Source organism: Symsagittifera roscoffensis, chromosome 9 (genome assembly GCF_963678635.1).
Source record: "Symsagittifera roscoffensis chromosome 9, txSymRosc1.1, whole genome shotgun sequence".
Lineage (NCBI taxonomy): Eukaryota > Metazoa > Xenacoelomorpha > Acoela > Convolutidae > Symsagittifera > Symsagittifera roscoffensis.
Window position 1 is genome coordinate 17,124,839 of NC_087070.1, and position 23,318 is coordinate 17,148,156.

General features: G+C 35.5%; 1 protein-coding gene across 5 annotated transcripts in view; it reads right to left on the reverse strand.

Annotated features, from left to right (window-relative positions):
- Positions 1–7,435: 7,435 nt before the first annotated feature.
- The window catches only part of LOC134854548 (microtubule-associated serine/threonine-protein kinase 2-like), a 57,386-nt gene continuing 41,503 nt past the window's right edge, over positions 7,436–23,318 (reverse strand). For 3 of the 5 annotated variants that reach the window (XM_063870850.1, XM_063870848.1, XM_063870852.1), the window contains 11 exons: positions 19,869–20,190; positions 19,430–19,477; positions 17,324–17,854; positions 16,502–16,875; positions 16,175–16,348; positions 12,444–12,617; positions 11,798–12,096; positions 11,201–11,381; positions 10,663–10,906; positions 9,999–10,453; positions 7,436–9,896 (listed from right to left, as the gene is read on the reverse strand). In XM_063870850.1, the coding sequence (XP_063726920.1) occupies positions 8,818–9,896; positions 9,999–10,453; positions 10,663–10,906; positions 11,201–11,381; positions 11,798–12,096; positions 12,444–12,617; positions 16,175–16,348; positions 16,502–16,875; positions 17,324–17,854; positions 19,430–19,477; positions 19,869–20,190 (3,881 nt within the window). In that variant the 3' untranslated portion in view covers positions 7,436–8,817. The remainder of the gene's footprint in view (positions 9,897–9,998; positions 10,454–10,662; positions 10,907–11,200; positions 11,382–11,797; positions 12,097–12,443; positions 12,618–16,174; positions 16,349–16,501; positions 16,876–17,323; positions 17,855–19,429; positions 19,478–19,868; positions 20,191–23,318) is intronic. The other 2 variants (XM_063870851.1, XM_063870849.1) reach the window with 2 other exon arrangements.

Consider the following 23,318-nt stretch of genomic DNA (forward strand, 5'->3'; position numbering starts at 1 on the left):
GTACAAGTGAATTTTTTTTTGTTTAGGCTACAATAGACAGAAAAAACAAGGGATGTATACATCTTGGCCACAACATGTTTTGCCACTTACTTCATTTTTCACTGTCCAAAATAGAACGACTTTTCGGGAAATTTAAATTCGAAAGTTTCATGTTCAACTTATTTTCTTCATTTCTTCGGTGTCACAGGTATAGGTTAACGTTATTTTTTTCAAATGTTCGAGTACGTCAATTTAAATAGTTGTTTTCACATATTCTGCATTCTTAATAACAGGTTTGATATTTACAGAGAAAGTCATAACTGTGAAAATTTGGACCTAATCAGCTGATTTTAAACAAAATTTAAAACTTTGACTCCGGTAACTTGCTTTCAAACTTTTTATTTGAACAAAAGACCGTAAAATATATTTTTATCCAATTTTTTCTTGCAAAAAAAACAATGCATTGTTTTTTTGTTTATTTCCATCTTTTTTAAAAACTTTTGGAAAATTTCAAATAAGTTGATGTTTCCCATTAAAGTTTTTGTGACTTTCCAAGTCTTCCTTTTTGATTTTGATTTAGGTTTCTTTTTTGTGTTGTTTTTAGTTTTCTAGATAGTGTGTTCGAATAAAAACAAAAAAGTAATATGTCTTGAGGGTGGAAAAACTAAAATATGTCATGGAAAATCAAAGCATCGTAAAAGATGTCAATTCTTGAAATATCTCATTTGTAAAGAATGTGATGTGATAGCAAGGAGCTGAGTTCTCATTACAAACAAAATTTTCCCAGTTTTTACTTTTTCTACATATTTATCAAAAGATATATTCACAATTTTTAGGTTTTTTAAATGTATACTATGCAGTTTTTCACCAATTCTCATATGCACCCCACAAAGGCATTTGTGGCGTTTTTTTACAAAGCAATCTGAAAATTTTGATAACTCATTTGGCAAAAATTAACCATTGTTTGTTTTTTGGTTTTGCAGAGTGAAGAAAAACATAAAAACCATTTCATGTAGCTTTTATGTTTTTGTTCAGTCCGCAAAACAAACAAACACAAGATGTTTTTAGCAATGCTTCCTGAAATGTTTTAGGGAAAAAATTTCCACAGATACTATCATGGGCTGCATGTAAGAATTGGTGGGAAACTGCATAGTATACATTTAAAAACTGAACAACAATTTTTGGGCATATCTATCTAAAAAAGTTCATCAAAATAATCGTGAAAATTTAGATTATTTGCTTTTTCCGCACTGCATAGAACTATAATCTCTGCCAGAAAGTAATAACAAAAACTAGTGCGGAAAAAGTAAATAATCTACATTTTCACGACCAATTTGATGAATTTTTTTAGCAAATAGGTATGCCCTTAAAAATTGCTTAAGAATTCGTTTCACAAAATTGCGAAAAGTCCCCAAAATTGGCAGAAAAACATCTTAAATACAGACTGAAGAGAACGCCAACAAATTAGACAATGCAAACTCATTTGGAACACTTTAGGGTGGGTTAACATAGGTAATTTTAGCTTTTGTTTGTTGTGGTTCCTCTAAAAAATACGGTTTATGCTTAATTTAAGATATTATTTTTGTTTAATTTGAGAAAAAAAATAGAAAACAGTTGGTTTTAAGTTTTTCAATTTTCTGTACAAAATAAAAAAATTTTATAGTCTTTTGAGCTACAAAATTACTTGAAGAAGATGAAGTTAGACTGAACTTGCTGCATGAATAATTGTTTAGAATTGAAAAAGCACTTTTTTCCCGTAAACAATTTTACCCGACTGACCTTATTTAATTCAGAAATTATATAATTCTAATTTGAACTGTGGGACTTTTGTTTGTCTGCTCAATTTTGGTCCGCTAGATTGCAACATCACTGATTTTTCTTGTGCTGTAACCAATATCCAATGCAGTAGTTGCAGGTGTTGTTCATTTTAGTTTGAAATCTAAAAATTTCTTTCAAAACAGTTTTTTTTTGGATCAACTGTTTCCCCTCAAAAATTACCGGCTTCGTTTCCGCAGAGTAAGTTTTGTTCTGTTGTTAATTTAAAATTCGAACATCGTGCTTGGCTTGTTTTTCTAGAATGAATTTCTACCGAGACATCACAAGACGCATCGCAAGATATCGTGGCACAAGACATCACAAGGCATGTTTATATTTTTTATATTGTGTTTTATTGCAAGTGGTGCGAAGCTTCGCCTCGCATTGTTTCAATAATTTTTACTGATACGAATAAAAAAACAATTCAACTAGGTTTTTAAATAAGATCACTTTTTTGTAAGGACAGCAAATTAGACAACGCCAACTCACTCATTTGGAACACTTTAGGGTGGAATAACATAGGTAAATTTCGCGCGCACTGCTGGTGTAAGTTAACATTTGTTTTTTTTTTATTATCAAAGCAAGTTGTAGAAAAGGAAGTCGGCTAAATTGATCCGTACCTTCCAACGAACTGAGAATAAATTTCACATTCGATGTGTTTTTATTCCGAACCGTTTTGACTACCTCAGAGCAGCCTCGTACCGATTTAAATTTGAGCTCAATTGGCAGAGATTTAATATAAAGAAGTCAAGAAATCTCTCATTCTTGACAAAAGTTGGCCTGAAAACTTTAAATTGAGTTCGGCGAAGTTTACGTTGCTCAGCTATTATTACCGTTGATTTTAACATTTTAAAACCCAAATCAAGGTGTCCGACTTTTTAACACCAAGTTATTTATCTCCTTATGTTTACATCCCCAATTTAATAATCCCGCACTTGGATAACCCCACAATAATAATCACCCCGAAGTAGGATAAATGATAACCCCACAATAATTTAATCCTTTTTTACAGCCGATAAATTGTTTTATAATAAATTCTACTACAAGTATATAAATATTCCATTTGAGAGTAGAAATTAAGATCAGACAAGCTTTTTTAAATTCACTTCATGCATTTAATCAATTAAAAGTAATTAAAATTCGTTTACTTAAAGACAAAATCCTTCTTTTACGCGTTTAAAACAAAAATAACTTATAAGATCCTAATTTTAGGCATTAAAAGTCTTTGTTAGTTTTCTATTAAATCATTTTGCCTGACTCTTTAACCATCGTTTTACCGTTCTGTGAGCTTTATTTTTTAAAGTCTAATTCCATTTTCTTGATAGCAGGCCACGAGTATTATCCTATCGCAAAAACAAGCCTTTGCCAACTGGAACCGCTCTCCAGCCCAGCATAACAGATAACATTGCTACTCAACTAGCCCACCAACTAAAGAAACTTAATTCGCTCTGCACACTGAGTGCGCAAGCAACTAGAACAAGTTTTACCAGTCTGCTGAGCAACCAGAGATTTCGAAATATTCTAATTATTCAAAAGTTTAATAAGATTTAAGAATTACAATGGAAAAAAATGATCACGAGAGACACATTTCATTCGGCGACCATGAAAGTCTAAATGTGCCAGAAAAATTATCTTTTTAGTTGGCTGGCGGATTTTTCAAAGTCAATACTAAAAAGTTTCATCAATTTTACTTTATACATGTAAGTCTTTCAGGTACAGCTACATTTGCAAGTATGCGTTCCTACCAAATACAAGGGAAAATATATCTACCATGTATCTTAGAAGTCCTAAAAAAATAGCCCCTGATAGTAGATCTGAAAATTGTGGATGGATTTTGTGCAGGCCGCATTTGAGGCGTTTCAGAAAACTTTCTCTGTGTTAAATCTGTGAAACTCGGATTAACTCGGAAACTCGGATTAAAAAAAGAGTAGGCAACAACCCACGAAATTGCTTTAAAAGTTCAAATGCTACCCACACTGGCTTTTGAAAAAGAAGACGAAACAAGAAAATCATACAAAAAATAGCCAAGGAAAATCAAATAGCATTCGATTGCACCGTAAATGATCGAAAAAAGGCCAAAATTGACAAGCTGTCTTTTTTGGATTCGATTTCATGAAAGTTTTGTTCTGATTCGAGACATCCTATTTTTGTTCTTTACTACGAATCAAAAAGATGCCGCATAGTCCGGTTTGGCCAGAATTTTAAAATAACAGTTTTTAAAAACAACCTCAAAACTAACCAATTTTTTTCTATTTGTTTTTAAAGAAAACTGCTCAAAACAACTCGAATGAAAAAAGAGGTACAAAACAAAAGAAGACACTGGCTAACAACAATCAAGTGTTTTTGAAGAGCTCTGAAGATGAAAACAAACGCCAGCATTACTTCAGAAAAAAATAGGCTCTGATGAGACAAAGGAAGTCTACAGAAAAAAAATGAACAAAAACTCTATTGGAAAAACGCAACTGAAACTATTGATACAAAAAGTAAGAAAAGCGAGTCCTTGAACCACTTTTAAAAATAACACAAAGGCAAAGTTTTACTTCGCATACGCAAGCAAAAATATGACCAACAACGATACTGGGAAAAACTGAATGAGTAAAACTTAGATTCTACAAAATGTTTGAGTGACGCACGCCTATTATGACGCAATAGCAGTACCAGTCAATTTGAAAAAAAAAAGTTTTGCCAATTATTAAGCTTCAATTTAATGAGCAGTCTATGGAGCAGTAATGACATAAAAAGTACAAAATTATAAAAATAAAATTAATTTTTTTATTGGAGATTTTTTGTGAAAATCATCTCCCACACGCCAAATAAAATAAAAAAAATTGACAAATTTCAATGCTAGTAACAAGTCAATTATTGCAAGTAAGCTTCCTTTAACCAATTTGGAACGATTTTTAGAGGGATTAAATCTCCGCTACGTGTTAATAGCCCGAAATAAATTGCGCATTAATTGTCCCAAGTTGGTCAAAATGGCATTTTTCAAATCCCCATAAATTTTCGAAAAGTTTAAGCTCAGGACAACAATACTTTTCAAGTAACTTTTAAAAAATTCTGTCAAAAAAGGCTAGTTAAAAAGTCGAAGTTTGTCTGGAGAAAAAAAATCACCCCGAGCACAATTATTCCGTTAATTTCGTTAGGAAAGTCGGAACAATTAAAATCTGTGTTAAAATCCTTTAATGGCTGGTTATTGATCAAAATGAACTTTCGCAACAATCTGAAACTTAAGTTTTTGCAAAAAAATGGAAAAACTATAAAATTATTTGTATATTGTTTTAGCACATTGAAAATAAGTTGAACCAAAAAAAAATGTTGCAGAAATTCAGCAGAAATCAACTCAAGATGACACAGTAAAACAACCAGTTTGTCTAGCAGATTTGAACAAACTTATCAAAAATTGTGAAGAGTTTAATTCTGATTTGATTGGTTTCCAGGCATGATTGGTCATCTCTTCTCAAATCAAATCTTTATAAATATGGGCTAGAACCCAGAAGATATTGAAAAATCAAATGTCAGAAACTCAAAAAACTGTGCTAACTAATTAGCAACTTTAATTGCACCGATAAAAATGGGATCATTTTAGTTGATCGAACAATCAAAAAGAACAAAGGATTAAATTAATTTTGTTAAAACAGCGCTGAAACTCTACACTGAGTCTTTTATTCTTTGTACCTTTTTCAAATCTCTTTCTCAGTGCTTCTCACGAGCCATGATCTCGACGCAGTTTCGCGACAATTCTTGAACTCTGGGATACTCGCTAACCTGTCAAAAAACTTGTCAATTTCATCTTTGAATATTAGCTTCCAGCTATGAGCGGATGAACTGTGTAGTAGAATTTTAGAAGGGAAAGTCAGCAAGCAATTTTCCAATGCTCAATGAACTTCAATTTGTACTTATGCCAAATATAGCACTCATAGCTTATCGCTGAACATTTGTTTGAAACTTGCCTTCACGGCTCTACTAACTTGCATTGTTTGCAGTTTTTTTTTCTGCGTCTGAGGTGTTTTGCTTTTGCTTCTGTCAAGTTTTCTCTATCATTTAACAATTATATTTTTACCCATTACATCATGCCCGCTTGGTAGAAAAGCTTGAGTTTATACCCTATGCAGGATTAACGTTTATTGATCTTTTCAGGAAGGTTTTAAACAAAATATTTTTATTGATCTGAACGCAGTTCATTCAAAATTGGCGTCGCTCAGCAGTAGCTTATATATAAGCTATCGTTTTGAGAGGATATCCGACATGTCCTGAATCAACAATCGCACAAGTCAGTTTGAAACTTAAATTTCCTAATCTCAGAATTATGCTAAGCCACTACATTGAAACACAGAGGCGAAGTTGCACTTCACATTCACAAGCAAAAATATGACCAATAACGCTACTGGAAAAATCTGAACAAACAAAACTTTGAGTCTACAAAATTTATCAAGTAACGCACGCCAATTATTAGTCTACATACTTGCTACGTAAAAAACACTGACTTTTTTGAAATCACATTTTTCTAATCTCAAAAACAAAAATTGATACCCTTTAAGCTCTTTGAATTTCTAGATTTATTTATGATTGGCGCTTTTTTTTATAACATGAAACCAACTAGAGAAAACTGGATCAATAGCTAAAGTTTTTATTCAGCTAGAAATCTAAAAGTTAAATTCAACTTTCGAAACTAGAATCATGCATTTTTTTCGCCCTATTTTTACGTTTGTATTTGGAGAGTGCTATTTACGCCACTTTCAGCAGATGAATTTCAAATGAACTCAAAAAGTGCATATATACCTAAGTGCATTCATAAATGCATCAACATGTACGAATGCACATCTGTCGTTATTGTGAATTCTCCTGAAAAAAATAATTCATCAAGACCTATATAAGAGTCTTCACTACGATCATTACTCTTAATAATAGTCTGTTTAAAAACCCTCAGCATTGGCTGTACTTAATAGATGGTTATTGATCAAAATGAACACTTTAAAAACGAACACATTATGTCTCAACAATATTTGCGTTGCAAAAATATTTGCGACTTAAGTTGGGAAAAAGATTTTATACTATAACACAAGCTTTGCTTGTGTAAAACAGCCTACAAAAAATCGGAAAAGAGTCAAAGAACGCAAGGAAACAGAAAAAAGTATATGACCTTAAGCTCTTTGAATTTAAAGAACCTTTCATGATTAACTGTTTTTTTTTTGATAAAACTAACCCAATGGAAAAAAAACTATCAATGGGTAATATTTTTTACTCAGCTGGGAAATCTAAAAAGTTAAATCTACTTCCGAAACTTGAAGTCGATCTGTATTTTAAGGCCTTTAAACTTTTGCTTTTCTTTAGTGAACTTTACCTTCCTTTCAACAAAGGAAATGAACTCAATTGAAACAGTAGTCAAGTCAAACCGAAATTTCGACTTTCCTGAAAAAAATCATAAGGTTGTTTATAACTCTTTATAATACACTACGTTCAACGACTCTTTAAAATAAATACGTTAAGCGAGCTGTGATTTTTTCACATCTATCGTCTGCTATTCCCCATTACCATTAACTGTACGAATATAGGGGTTCAAACAGGGATTGAAGCATGACCTGCTTCGCTTTGATTGAAGAACGAATTTTCTGGCTTCACTAGTACAAAATCTGATCGAAAAGAAATGTTAGAACATTGTAATTGATTATATTACAACAGATAAAAATAGTTCATTTCCAGCAAAGCAAACTAAAGCTATGTTTAAATAAATCTACAATTTGGGTCAATTCAAATGTTGAAGTGGTCGTTCTGTTTCATTCCATGCTCCTCCATGTTAGCCATTAATGGATATTAAACGGCCATAACATGACCATGACTCCATGCAATAGTATAATCTCCATATTAACTATCAGAGGCCACGAAACAAACGCAGGGGGAGGGGGGTTAAGAGATAAAAACATAAAATAGGTATACTGAGTAAGTAAAACAAGTTATCATTTTAGTTAATTAGTTTTGATCAAATTGTGCGCTGAGTCGATTTAATGTAATCAAATTATTATTGGATAAGACGATAAGAGCAAAAGAGACAAATTTTATCATGATCGATTTTAAAAAATCACTTAGAACGTAGCACCATTGATTAAATAAAATACAAACGCCCAAAATATAACTGGTCAATCAATCTCCATTTCTCAAGTTGAGAGTTTTGGACGCTTGAAAACTAACGAAAGCCGAATAAACCCGACATATTCTAGCACAATCGCAGTTTGACACTCTTTTAGTCGTAACAGAAAATGAGGAGACGACTATGTCTGAAAAGAACACACACAAGGCCAACTGAAATCAGACTTACAAGACTGACAATCATCACGTATCTGATGAGTATAAACAATGCGGCTCATCGCGTCAAGTTTATCATTAATTCAGCCCTAAATATAATATCAGTTTACACATCTACTTAGAATCAGTTTGATACCAACTATTTTTTAATGCACCAAATTGGATCTAGTCTAATACTCTAGTATGTTAAAATATTGCACTATGCATTTCTGTTATGATTTATGTAGGCCAAGGAAGGAATAAGTCACACTGAAACAACGAGCAAGCTAATCCGAATTATTACTCTGCAGTATTATTCTATTTATCACTTCGTAAAACACCAGGTAAGTTGCTCAGTTAGTAATATCAATCGATCACTATTTCCATTACTCACTATTAAAACTCATCATCTAACAGGATGTTGAGACATTAATGGTTTTTGAAGCTGACAACTTATCCTGAAAGTGTCTTAAAAGAGGAATTGCAGACGCACAAAAAGTTATCTTTAAACTAAAAACAAATTTAATTTTGTAAGAAAAAACATGTTGCTCTGGAAATATGGCCCTTCTTTGAATCAACACCCTAGAAGCAACTCTTTTTAACTGCATTCAAAAATTAGACCAATTATTTGGATCTCAACCTGGACGGTTAGAACAGTAAGTAATATTTCGATTTGACACTGCTGTAGAAAATAGAAACTCTAGCACTGTAAAAAGACCAAGAACAGATTCAGTTCCCTTTGTATCAGTTTGAGGGCGATCTAGGGGGCAGAGATGGTCTACAACTAGATCCACTTGACGAAGTCACCTGGGCTTGCGCAACGCCAGAGTCCATTGGGTCGACATGATTCGCTCCAGTAGTTATTCCAGCAACTTTTATTTTATGCACCATATCCTGCGGTTCACGCCAGCTCCTCTGGCCAACGGCAACCGTAGCCGACGACAATTCTGTTTGCGGTGGCAAAAAAGTAGACGAGGACGCCTGATTGATTATGTTTGGATTGGTTGGCAGTGAGGCACTCTGCAGCAACATCTGACACGGAGTCGAAACTGAACTGCCGAAGGTATCAGCCTTTTTCGTGTTCGTCCCCAACTGGGAACCGCATTTACTCATGATTGTAGTAGTTGATGACTCACAAACTGCAACAGTTTGTGACTTGGAAATGGGCTCCACACCTTTGATGCCGGAAACTCCAGCAACTTGGTAATCGTGATTCCGGCTGAGAGATCTGAGAACTGCTGGCGAAGAACTAGCAAAAGTTTCGACGTAACTAGCACACGCGGGAGTAGCTTGATTATTGTAACAAGTAGAAGCCACTGGAATTCTTGCAGGCACGGGTGGAGGCTGGTCCAATTTTGGCGATACCTGGGTTAAAATAGGGGAACTTTGGTATCCGTCACTGGATCCTCCTGATACCAGTTTTGACGTACCAGAAGGCGATGGCGACGAACTGGAAAACGCCGCATGCGCTTGCGGCGATACATTCACACTTCTGGATCCAAGCGATGGACAGGTAATAGCACCACCTCCTTTACGCTGCATAACCGTAACTCCCCCACTCCCACTAACACATTCAGAAGTGACTAGGGAAGGCGAGGCATTCACCGATTTAGTTCGACTGGGGGACGGGGTTCTAGCGAGAGGAGATACCGGTATGTTGTTGCCAGACTTCCGACGACCAGAGCTGGTGACGCCTTTAGGTCCCAGTTTCAACTTCTGGGGTCTGAAAGCATCTTGAGGAGCCATTCCGACTAGCGTATTCACTGGACCCATTTGAGACTGACTCGTGGCACAGCTGGAACAGGAAGTCACTGACTGAATCCCTAAACAAATTCTCCAGTTAGCCAGAAAACAAACAAGTTTTCAATGTACGTCAAAAAATGAGCTATTTAGAAATGGGAATTCCGAGTAGCTTGAAAACTTACCAGCTCTCGCTTTACAGCAGGATGCATGACAAATAGCGTCAGTGCTTTTCATACAAGAGGACTTCTCTCCAGGAAAAACAGAATCGGCTGGTGTAATCCCTGGACATCCAGATCCGGATGTCGGCGAGGGCATTGCCACGCCCCCTGTAAGGTGCGCAGATCTAGATTTCGGCAAAGTGCCCGTGTGGTACCCGGATGTTGTTGGCGCCGTTGTAAAGACAGGAGCCACGAGTGGATCGTTGATTTGAGAGTAGGCGTGGGTTGAAGCTAGGTAAGGGTCGTTCGAGCCATGTTGACTGTACTTCTTATATTTGCTACTGTGGTTTTTCTGTTTATGAGGGATGTGGTCTGGGGGTGTTGCTGTGGCGGGGAATACATGGGTGGGTTGGTCTGAGAAGGGATGCGGTTGATGAGCTGGGTTGGGATGTACGATGTCTCGACTTGACAACTTCGGCCTGTAGCAAATCAATCAACGTACAAGGTGTGTCCAAAAAAGGCAACTAATATTCAACAATCGTGGATTTTCAAAACATCGATTCTAACAAAATCCCTGTAGCGTTCATATAATATTCTCAAAAGATTAGCACCCACCTACAACGGAGCATATTGCTTCATATTATACACGCCATTCAAAAAAAGAAATGCAGATGATTTATTAACTCACTTAATAATCTGCGGTTTATCCACGCCTCTAGTGCGACTCGAAAGTTGTGCCCTCGAACTTCTACTCTTTTTACTTTTGGATCCCGAGTGGTGCACACTACTTCCAGAAGTTCCACTGGCGGCGCTGATTGAACTGGCAGGGTTCACTGATCCGTATATATGGGACTGGGCCAATCTTCCAGAGAGGAAACTGCTGCCCGACTGGTTTGAGGTGGACGATGTCATGCCTTTCCTTCTAGCACAATCTATAAAAAAAAACTTTTTTTTCAAACAACTTCCCAAAAACTATACAAATACAACCTTAACTTTTAATGATTAGTAAGTAGTATTGATTAAAATTAATTTTAGCTGTCTTTTTCCCATTCGATTGCAATAATTAATGCGCCTAAAATATAATCCAAAATATCAGCAAACTTTTCGTACCACAAAATTGACAAATGATGTAATGCTGTCAAATACACTTTCCATGACGAAAGCGCAAAATATTCATATCTAAAATCAATTCCAATATATTCCACCCAGCTAGAAATAATAGTAACCGTTTTTGATTGACGTCTCCAGCAGGGGCGTGGCCTGAATCAGCAGGAGGTCACGTGACTGGATGATGAGGTACACCACTTCAGTGTGGGCCATGCCCTGGATACTCTGGCCACCAATGTGGGTGATGAGGTCGTTCTCCTTCAGGCCAGACTGGTAAGCTGGTCCAGATGGGTCCACGTACTACATTTTGAAATGCCAAAAACATATTCATTCCAGAATTGACAAACACAATATATTATATTTCATTTCTCGATGAAACTTATCAGATAACCTCACCATGTAAACTGAAGAATTGTTCCTTTTATTCACAAGCAAAAAATGAAAACTATCGATATGATACCTGTTTTCATGTAACTGATTTCAAAAACTAAATATAATTTGGGCGACATTTTTACTGAAAAAAAAATCAATTATTTTAATGATTTTTAATTTTAAACCCATAGCCTAAATTAAAATTTCCCCTGCCCTCGGTATTACTAAAAGGCTCTTTCCTATTAAAGCCACCTCATCAGAATAAAAAACACAACTAGAACATCTTTGTATCCTGATAGAACTTGAAAAAATTGCTGCCACTTAATTGACAGACGATGCCTCACCGTGACTAGATGTTGGATGGTGAAATCTTCCGACTGCATCGAGTACACTTTGATGGCCTTCATGTGGAACCCATAACCCCTGTTTCCCCTTTTGATCACCGGCAACGCATCCCTTATTGGAATCCTAGGGAAAATCGGGCCACAATTTGGACCCCCTCCGCTGAGTTTCGATTTATTCACAACTTGGGGTGTGCTTCCGGAGGACCCCGAACTACCCGGGACAGAAGCAGGCAACGTGAAGTCCCTGGGATAGTCCTCATCTTTGAAGTCGTTTCCTCCGCTGCTTCCGGTTAAAGTATCTAGACATGAAACTCCACTGCTCATAAAGTTCAAGCGTGCAGCGTCTTTATCACACTCCTAACTCTAGCGTTAAATTCAGATATACTTTCCCTGGTTTCTTGCAGTTTAGATGGTTATCGTTTTGATTATGTTGCGAAAAACTTACCAAGAGATAATTTATCAATTTTAACCAAAGTTGAGAAAAATGTATGAAAACTAAAACTTGGCGGTAAATTTACACGGCCATTTTTCCGATTTAAAGTTGGGAGGGTCATAGTCATCATTTTCATCCTTATCATCAAGCTTTCTTTATTTAGACACTTCTTCTTGTTCTCTATTTGATGAAGCAAATGACTTTGATACTCACCTTGGCACTTAGGTTGGGTGGATTTGAGGGTAGAGTTAGAGCCACTCAATCTGTCTGGAGAAGTGTCTGAACTAATCGGACTGGATTTGCCTTTATTCCCACTGCCACCACTTCTTTTCCCATTTGGAGATGGAGATTTGTTTCTCGTTTCCGCACTGGGTGGCGTCGTCATGTCTGAACAATACTTAATTATCAAGTGGAAACCTCAAATTGAATTCCTTTACTCTGAATTACGGAATTAATTTCAGTATTCGATAGGAAACCAGATTAGAAAACACACTAGGAAAGAAATTGAAAGGTGAGGAAAGTAGAAAATCTTGATAGTGGATCCCAATCAGGAAGCTTAACATTATTGAGAGCATTTTTCCGAATTTTTTTTCAAAACATCTTCCCGTGTATAACCATTTACTTTAAAACTTAAGAAATTCTTCACTATTTTAATATCATCATCATAAAATCATATTTCAACTGAACTTAATGCTAGCTATTTAATTTAGAACGAAGAAGATACTTTGAAACGCCAAATCTTGAAAGGGTGTTTTCAGCACACATTTCAATCGAAAACAACAAGTGCTCACATTTGAGTTCACCTTGAATCAATGACATCTATAAACTTTGTAGTCGAATGACTAACAAACCCTCAAGCCTATATTGACAAAATTTCCACCCCCACTTGAAAAACTATTTAAACGTTATCATGAACAATTAAATTTTGCATGGTGACACAAACTAACTGTTTTGAACCAGACATTTAGCCAAAACAATCACTATAAAAACATCTTGATCATCTTAGCACCAGGCATTTAGCCAAAATAACAAGTAAGACCGAATCAGAGGTCGAACACTATAAAAACAGAAAATTTGCTATAAAGTTGAGTGGAAAATAGCTTAAAGGGGCACAACAGCGGTTCGCCGTGATGAGCTGTACAGCTCGTATTTTGGTCCTATTCCTCGTGGATAAATGATCTTAAAAAAAGTTGCAACAGTTTGCAGGAAGTTTTAGCTATGTTGAAACCCTTGGATTAATATCACCCGGTAATAAAAACTCTACTCTCACCAGCTAAGGGTTTTTGTTCGGTTTTTTGAGAGTCCAATCTTAGCAATTTTGTGAATAAACAATTCATTAGATTAAAATGCCCTATTTAATATAAATCGGCGCAAGTGGACATATCGGCTCGATGGTGTTCCAGTTGTTATATCAGGGAACAAGGATAACCATGAGATAGATTATTGGAGGTAGGTATTTCAAACAAAGTGCAATCAGTCCAATTAGACAGGTTGTCTAGCAGAGGTTCACTGAATTCTCAGAAGCATACAACAGATGAATTCCGTGACTACAGAGCCGATGAATGTCCTTCGTTTTCAGCTATACTGAACACTAATTCAGTAGAGATAGATGTTAGATAATTGGACAATATCAACGTCATTCGACAGAGCTAATGTTAGTCAACAATGTCAATTTAATTTATTTCCTAATTTCGATTTTTTGTAAATTTTTTTCAACCCGCAAAAAAAACAATATAAATTTTCTATCAAAAATATAACACATCCTGTTACCAACACCCGTGCCCAACCATAAACAAATATTGATTTTTCTAGACTGAGCAGAACGATCAGCTTCAGATACACATTTAGTGGTAAGCGTACAGGCCTCACAATCTCTTCAACTATTTGTCCTCTTTTCTTATGGCACCCCTACCACCACAACTGAGTTAGAACATACATTCAATATTGGTGAATGAGGGAAGAAAATTAAAGAACATGGCCAACAGACAGTTGGACAAGAGTCATGAACGAAAGGAAACAAAAAACACTGACTTGTTTTTTGAAAAAACTTCAATTTTCGAATTTCAAGCGAAAAATAGATAGCCTTAAAGCACTTTGATGTTAGTAACAATTTAACTTTGACACTTTTTGATAGAAGAAACCCAATTTGGAAAAAATGGATTAATAGGTAAACTTTTCATTCCGCTGGGAAAGCTGAAAATTAAATTCCACTTTCGGAACTAGAAGTCGATAACGACGTTTTCACTTTTGCTGATCAATAGTGGATTTTGCCTTCATTTGAATCATTGAAAATCAAATAATAGCGTAAACAAGTTTTGGACTTTTTCCTGAAAAAAGAAACAAAAAATCACCAAGACCTATATAAGAGTATTGTCTACGTTCATGACTCTTAAAAGTAACAGAGCATCACAAAAACTGCAGACAACTTTAAGTACAATGCGCAGCGATAGATTGCAATACAAGGCCTCCGGAGATTGTCGGTACAATTGTTATAGAGGTTTACACATCAGACTAATTGTATCCATATAGGCATTTTCAAAAATTATATGGCCTTGAAGCACTTTGATTTTCTAACTTTTATGCTTGACTCTTTTTGATAAAACTAACCTAATTTGTGAAAACAGGGTCTAAGAGTTTTTTTATTCGGCATGGATATCTTAGTATTAATTCCAGCTCACAGAAAATGTCAATGAACTCAAGCTGACCAAAACAGATTGACTTTGAAAAATTTTCATTTCTCGAATTTCACAGAAAAAAGTAAGTATTCTTTGAAATTGATGAATCTTTTATGACTGACTTTTTTCAGAAAATAAGCAACAAAAAATTAGAACAGTATCATGGAACTAAAAAAATCTGAAAAAAATTTAAAATACATCACACGTTAGGACTCGTTGAATTACAAGACTGTGATTGGCAATTTTTACAAAAATTAACCCAATTTGAGAAAATTGGATCAACCGTAATGAAGGCAAGTAAACAGAAATGGAAAGGGGTAAATTTGCCTTCCTTTTATCAATTTACTTGAATTTAAAACGAAACAAAACACTGCAAAACTAAATGCAAACGGAAACGAATTTTAAGAATTTTTCTTGACTAAAATTCTAGAAGTCCAACATAAGTTTATAAGTTTCTTCACTACGTTCATTGACACTTATGAAAATTTTCTTTTTCTGCAGGGAATTTGAAAAATATTATTTTTTGAAACGCAGTCATTCATGTTTTTGGAGACATTGGAACTTTTAGTATAGTATTACAAAATTTGCCTTCCTTTTAGCGAACACAATTGAATTGAAACTAAAAATAAATCAAAATCAAACCCCGGAAAATCAAATTTGAGCGTGAATAACTATCCTAAAAAATCAGCACTTTCTTATGAATTTCGTTCATTGACATAAAAACAAAGTACTATAGAAAGTTGCACAAATTAGCTTACGTGGCTTAGTAGAACTTATTTCAACGAGGAATGATTATCCTTAGACAGGCTTATCAACTATGACCGATTTTCCGCAATCCCCTGAAACGAAGTTAAGTTTTTTGTGAGGCCGAACCAATAACTGAAAAAAAAATCGAGTTCAAATATTTTGCTTCAGGAACCACTCTTATCTGATGCGCATTTTTATGGCCCCTCTAACACATTGTATCATTATAAGAAAAAGAAACACAGTACAGTATGATACGTTCTGCGTGTATAGAGATGACAGTAACAGTACACTGACTGAACGTGCATTGAACTGGAGTGACAGATTTTTCGAGATACTGGGAAACGTTACGTCATGGGTTCGATCCTGGACGAGATCTATTTTGTTTAACTGGCCAGATATTGCAATCCATTACTAAAAACACTTTCAATTTTTTCAGTTGGAAACTTCAGTTACATAGAATACAGACACTTCAGTTCCCAAAAAGTGAGAAGAGTATGTTGATGTTGAAATGTGCATTTGTACCAAATATGAAGTAAGTTGGTTCTGGCGAGCGGTGATCACCCAGTCGCTTGGCACTTCTGCCTCCCAGCGAACCTCCGCTGGTGCCGGCGAGAGATGAGGCCAGCGAATTGGTGAAACGCTGGCCTTGCACCCCGCTACGATGGTGCCATTTTTTGGGCTGAGACGATACGCTGTCTGCAAATTCAAGCTTATTTTATATACACTTTAACAAATTACACTGCCTAAATGGTTTATAACTGAACAAAAACTTAACTGGCCTATATAGGTCTTCACTTTTAATAAGTTCATCAATTCTTAATAATACACAAACAGTATCAAAACACTTACGGCGCCTCGATATATGCGAAGAGGATGTCTCCCCATGCCTGCTATGTTGCATTTTAACACCCGCCTGGCTTTTCCGTAAAGCTGATGGCGTTGTCGAGTCCTCATACTCGCCCGACGAATTTGGAACCATGATTCTCAGAAGGGAAGACGAGGATGAAGGTTTCGCACAGTCCGTTTGTGCCAACTTCGCGTCACCAAAATCATTCGGAGATATCTTCGCGCTAACTCCTGCTCCAATTGAAACTTTGTCATGGCGATGAACCGAGTTACTTTTTCCTGGGAGCGTTTCAGACAGCTTAACTGAAGCTGCACTATGTTTCGAGGACGAAGCAAGTTTTCGAGATGCCGAATGACTTGATTTAGACTTCTTTGAGCTGAAAAAAGACTGAAGGTAGTCATCGTATAATTTTTCAACACCTCTATGTTCAGCCAAATTTTCAAGATAATGGAGCTTAAAATCGTCAGAATTCGAAATCCGAAAAAGCACAGGGTAGTACAAAACATGTAGAACGCATACAATAGGCACAGAGAATACCAAATTCATAGCACAAACTTTTAATCGCGAAATCAAGAAACCGCAATGTGTACAAATTAAGGAAACAAAAACGTGAATCTTAACAGTTTGTGGTTGCAAGTACTTTTAAGACCAAGTAGAGTTTCCAGAAAACAAAATCAAACTTTCAGACGATATAAACTTCTGGCGGTAAAAATGATCAACAAAAATGCTCGATCTAATGTGAATTCGTTTCCGCAAAATTTCAACGTTCAATTGTATGCAACATTTTTTAATGCTTCTTTTCAATAAGGCCGCGCGGATCTTACCTGTTCGATGGTGTATGATCAGATGTAAAGGCTTTGGAAGCTGAGGATTTCTTCCTAGCTTCTGCATATTCCTTTTCAATGCTCGATTCACTCAGCTCAAGTTTCAATGTCTCGGCTAGTTTAGCTGTCAGCTGTTTACTCAAGTCGGCTCCCGTTGCCGACGTCAAAGTGTGATCATTACACGACTCAGATGACGTCGCCGAGCTCTCTTCGTTTACACATAACGAGGTGTTTAGACTACTCGCAGCGCTGTTTCGCTCATCCGCCGAAGAAATGCTCAGGTCTTTAATTGACTCGGGCATGCTAAGTTCAAACTCAAGTTCACGATAACTGGCCGCGACTGTCTTCAATTCCACCTGTACTAGGCTATCCGAAATTTCTGTTGTCGAGATTTCCGACGAAGATTCAGCTTGGGTCGTTAAGTTTGAATCATTTTTACGCTCTTCTGTTTCATTTAGTCCCGGGTGTTTTGTAGAGGGTTTGGTTGGCGTGGTGGGAGAAAACAAAGCGGCATTTGGTGGTAACTTCGGCCTGAAAAACATCATTTTTTATGGAAACGTGTCTCAGGGCTAGATGATTTTATCTGACGTGAGTTCAATAGTTATGCTTGTTTCTGAGTAAATTCATCCTCATGCGAAGCCAGTGATCAATTACGTGACAACAAACCAATTTGAGACGAGCAACGCCCATCAATGGCTATGGTTTATAACCATTGTCCCTATGATACGATGAGTCGATATTATAACTAGAACCACAGTTATACATGGTCTCTATATTTCAAATCTCAAATCAAAGCAGCTCTAAATTCTAAAAGCATAATAAATATTGATTGCAAATTACACGAAAACAAGACTGGAAACAAGTTTAACTTTTTTGGTAAAAAATTATCTAAATAGTTGATACGAGAATCTGAGAAAAGTTTGGGTGATCTCTCTTCAAAACTCTCCGTTTCAACTTTACACATAGCCAACTGAAAGTTGGAAAAGAGCAATGAACGAAAGGAAACAAAAAAAGTTGTTTTTTGAAAAAAAAACTTCGAATTTTAAAGAAAAATATATGCCTTAAAGCTCTTTGAATTTCGCGAAAAAATTATGAATTAAAATTATCTTGATAGAATTAACCCAATTTGAGAAAACTGGATCAATAGGTAACATTTTCAATTCGCTGGGTAATCTGATAATTAAATTACATTTTCGAAAATACACGTCGATCACGTTTTTCGTGACCTTTACATTTTTGCTGTTCGATTGTGAAGTTTGCTTCCTTTCAACAAAAGACCTGAAGTGAACTTGAACAAAAATCAAAAGTCAAACCACGAAAAAACAATTGCCCGTGAAAAAAATCATCAAGACCTATAAAAAAGTAATCACTACGTTCATTACTCTTAAACACGCGTATTGAAGTGCGTTTGCGTTAACTAGTGCAATTAATTGGGGAGGGCAATTTGAGGTTGGCTTCGCAAAGTTTAGAGATTAAGACTACAATTAATCGAAAGAATTGTAGCGTAAATTTGATTTAACCTTGCAGTTAAATGGTTTGTAAAGATCAGGAATGATTGATATGGAATGTAATGTACTAATATTGATTAATATGTATTAATTATAATTTTCATCTGCTTATCATCCTTTTGTAGTTGTTCCGACCACCTCACAAAGCGACTGGAAGGAATAATGAAGTAGAGTGTTTATTTTTCGGCCAATTTTGATTTTTAAATTTTGATTTAAAAAAACTTGGTGTCTGTCGAGAAAAACTCGATCAAAGTTTTAGTTTTGTAGACTTAATTACAATTTTCAGATAAACTTGAGAAGAAACTCAGCCACCAATTTAATTTCAATACAATTTTCGGTATTTTAGTTTTTATCGCTTCTCATTTACACAATTGTTTTCAAATGTATTCTCCCTTAACTAGAAAAAAAACTTTGTTTTAAAATATCTTATCCCAGCTTAAATCATTGTGGTCGGAACATTCGGCGCAACTTGCACATCAACCAGCTACCCTTGTTGTTGTTTGTTAAATCAATTGACCCAATCAGTTACAAGTACATGTGCTGCCTGCTACTCTCTTTGCGCTCTGCTTCAAGGTATATGTGTTATTAATCAACTTACTTCGGCTGGAAGAACTTTTGCATTTGAGTGGCAGAAAAACGCTTGAAGCTGAAAAGCACGAGTTAGCTCAACAACGGAAACAAAGAAACCAAAACGACAACACAAAATCAATATTTAAATCAAAGTAAAGGTTAAAACAAAATTGTTAAAGAAATGAAAACTAAAAATTGTTAAATTGAAGAAACAGCTTTTTTTTATCAGCCTCAAACTCGACAGGGCAAGGATTTAGAAAGAAAACAAACACAGAAAATTGTCACGGTTAATTCTAGATGGGATAAATACTGTATAAAACTATTGAAGAACCAAAAAATCTTCAAGAGTTCGAAGAAAAATCAGGACAAAATATCTTGTAAAAAGCCAAATCTTGACCTCGATGTTAAACCTCTTCGAAACTTTTGAGGGCACATCGTTAATTCCAAACTGACAACTCTCTACTCACTCTCTTGTGGTCGATTGATTCCCAGTCCCATTTGAGCCCGACATCACTTTCGGCGTGAAATCTCTGGGAGGAATGACTGGCGAAGGCGTTTCGTCTGGCGTGTGACAGCCGCCGCTGCTATCCACTCCTGAGTCCACATGGATGGGCTTCTGGAGATGTTCTGGCACGTAACGAATAGGTTTTGCTGACCTCGGAGGCATGGCTGGAGCCTTTTCCAGACCCGCCAGAGATTTGGACAGCTTTGAATCACTGGAGGACTTGACTGTGTAGTTCTTGATTTCTTCATCGGGCGTCTTATCCGCTTCGAATGAGCTGTTCAGTTCTAAACAAAACTACATCAGTTTCGAAATTCGAAGCAACTACGTATATGGCATTTTTGCTCGTTATTCTAATTCAAAACCCTGATTCGAGCTAATTAATGATCTGCCCAAAGCTATGAGCACACTATTATGAGCTACATAGATATTTCTGCTTATCTCTGTAATAACCAGTTGTTTCAACGTTGCAATCAAAAACACGTTGCACAAGCGATGTGCAGACAATCATTCAGGTCATTTAGCGATCCACTCCACTTGCATTTCAACATAATCATAGCATGGTAAAAAAAATGACACAAAAGCCAAAAACAATATATATTTCACAGAGGCGAAGCTGAGCATCGCACCGCTTGCGATACAAAACAAGAAAGCCGCCAAATGAAAAAAAAATCGAAAAAATTTCTAAAACGTCATATACAATAAATCTATGGAAAAGAAAATGGCTACAAAAGAATATAAAATAAGAAACAACGTAAGAAAATTTATCATGCAGTAACAAAGCCGAAAATACCTTAGTAGAAACCCTTTACGCCAAAACAAATCCAAAAACTGTATTAAGTCACTACACCGTCAAACACAAACGCACACACAAAAAATTTAATCGCGCATCAAATAAAACAAAATGAGGCTACTAAGCCGATATAATATTGGCCGAAACCTATTGAGCTAAAAAAAGGAAAAAAAAGCCAAAAAAATAGGACTAATAAAAAGATATTTAGTCCCCTTCTACCTCGCCCTAAAAAAAACACAACGCTCGTCAAATGACGCAATATGAGCTCACTAAGCCGATATATAAGAGGCCGAAACATAGAAGTCGAAAATTTATTAAAAAACCGAAAAAGTTTTAAAAAAATCAAGACTAAAAAATATTATTAAGTCGCTCTACTAAAAAAAATCGTTCATCGAAGGCCGCAAAATGAGGCCACTAAGCCGATATAATATAGGCCGAAACCTATAAACCCAAAAAAAATAGAAAATAAAAAACGAAAAAAGATCAAAAACATTTAAGACTAATAAAGAGTTATAAAGCTCCTAACCCTCAATTACATACTCACAGAGAAAACCTTTTCAGTCATCGAACGATGTACCGCAACATGAGGCCACAAAGCCGCTAAAAATAGGCCGAAACCAAGCAGAGAAACAGAAAAAAAAATGAAATTTGAACAATCAAGTTGGTAAAGGTAAAATTACAACCAGCTTAAAAATAACTAGCGTTTAACGCACCTTCGGTGCTTCGAAATTTTTTGACAACTCATGAAAAACCGCATACATTGGAATAAACATCTGTAAACTTTTAGTGTACTCTGACTGCACCCAATTACAGGGTTGGTAATTTCTAACTTTAAATTTTTTTATTAATTCCCATTTTAAAAGCGTCATCTCGAAAACTTAATGGGCCTCTGGAGAAATTTGGAGGCCAGATTTGCAACCACTGAGAGCACCCTACTATAGGGTTAGGAATCCAAAATTTTGTGAATTTTTTTAAACCTAAGTTTCCCGAAAAAAAAATTTAAAAAAAAACGTCTTATCTCGGACACTAAAAGGATTTGAGCATTCATATTAAGATACAGGATTTGAGACGCCTGGGTGTACGCTGACAATAAGGTTGTATCTTCATCAAGTTATTAGTTTCAAATTTTCAGAATTTCTTTGTAGATAAGTTCTTTGAGAAATTTTGAAAAAAATCAAAAAACGTCACATCTCGGAAACTAAAAGCATTTGAGCAGTCGCATGTGGCAAGATTTGCAACTCTTTAGCGTACCCTGACAACACCGAACTATAGCGTTGGATATTTCAAATTTTTGAAAAATAATTACTTTAAACTTTCTAAAAATTTTGAAAAAACACAAAAAAGTCACATCTGGAAAACTACAAAGAATTGAGCAGTCGTACTTGGAGGCAAGATTCGCAATCCTTGAGAGTACTTTAACAGGACCTAACTACCCGTTTGAGAATTTTAGATTTCTAAAGAATAACAATAATTTAAGTTTCCTGAAAATTTTTGAAAAAAAATCACAAAAAACGTCATATCTCGAAAACTACAGAAAATTGAGCACTCATATTTGGAGGCAAGATTCGCAATCTTTGAGATTACTCTGACAGGACCCAACTACAGGGTTGGGATTTCAGATTTTGCGAAAAAAAATTAATATAATTTTTCTGAAAATTTTTTGAAAAAATCACAAAAAACGTCATATCTCGAAAACTACAAGGATTTGAACAGTCATATTTGGAGGCAAGATTTGTAACTCCTTAGAGTACTCTGACAGCACCCAACTACAGGGTTGGGATTTCAGATTTTGCGAAAAAAAATTAATATAATTTTTCTGAAATTTTTTTGAAAAAATCACAAAAAACGTCATATCTCGAAAACTACAAGGATTTGAACAGTCATATTTGGAGGCAAGATTTGTAACTCCTTGGATTACTCTGACAGCACCCAACTACAGCGTTGGGAATTTCAACTTTTGTGAATTGTAAAATGATTCGGGCATTCAAAATTGGAGGCCAAAATCAAAACCCCTAATTCGATATTGCGAGTACTCAACGTCATATGCTTAAATTTTTACAGAAAAATTTTAAATTTAAATTTTTTCGAGATATAGCAACGTCATATCTCGAAAACTACAAGGATTTGAACAGTCATATTTGGAGGCAAGATTTGTAACTCCTTAGAGTACTCTGACAGCACCCAACTACAGCGTTGGGAACTTCAACTTTTGTGAATTATTTTGTTATTTGACATTTCTGAAAATTTTTGAAAAAATCTCAAAAATCGTCTTATCTCGTTCAGTAAAATGATTCGGGCATTCAAAATTGGAGGCCAAAATCAAAACCCCTAATTCGATATTGGGCTGCTTAATTTATACTCGGTAAAATAACCACTAAAATCAAATTGGAAAATCGAAAAAAAAATCTTAACCATTGCAATATACGATATAGCTTAAACATGCAAAAATAATACGTTGAAAAAGCTTAAACATGGCGAGATAGTGAAGCCCGCATTTAAATATATAATAGATTGGAAAATCGAAAAAAAATCTTAACCATTGCAATATACGATATAGCTTAAACATGCAAAAATAATACGTTGAAAAAGCTTAAACATGGCGAGATAGTGAAGCCCGCATTT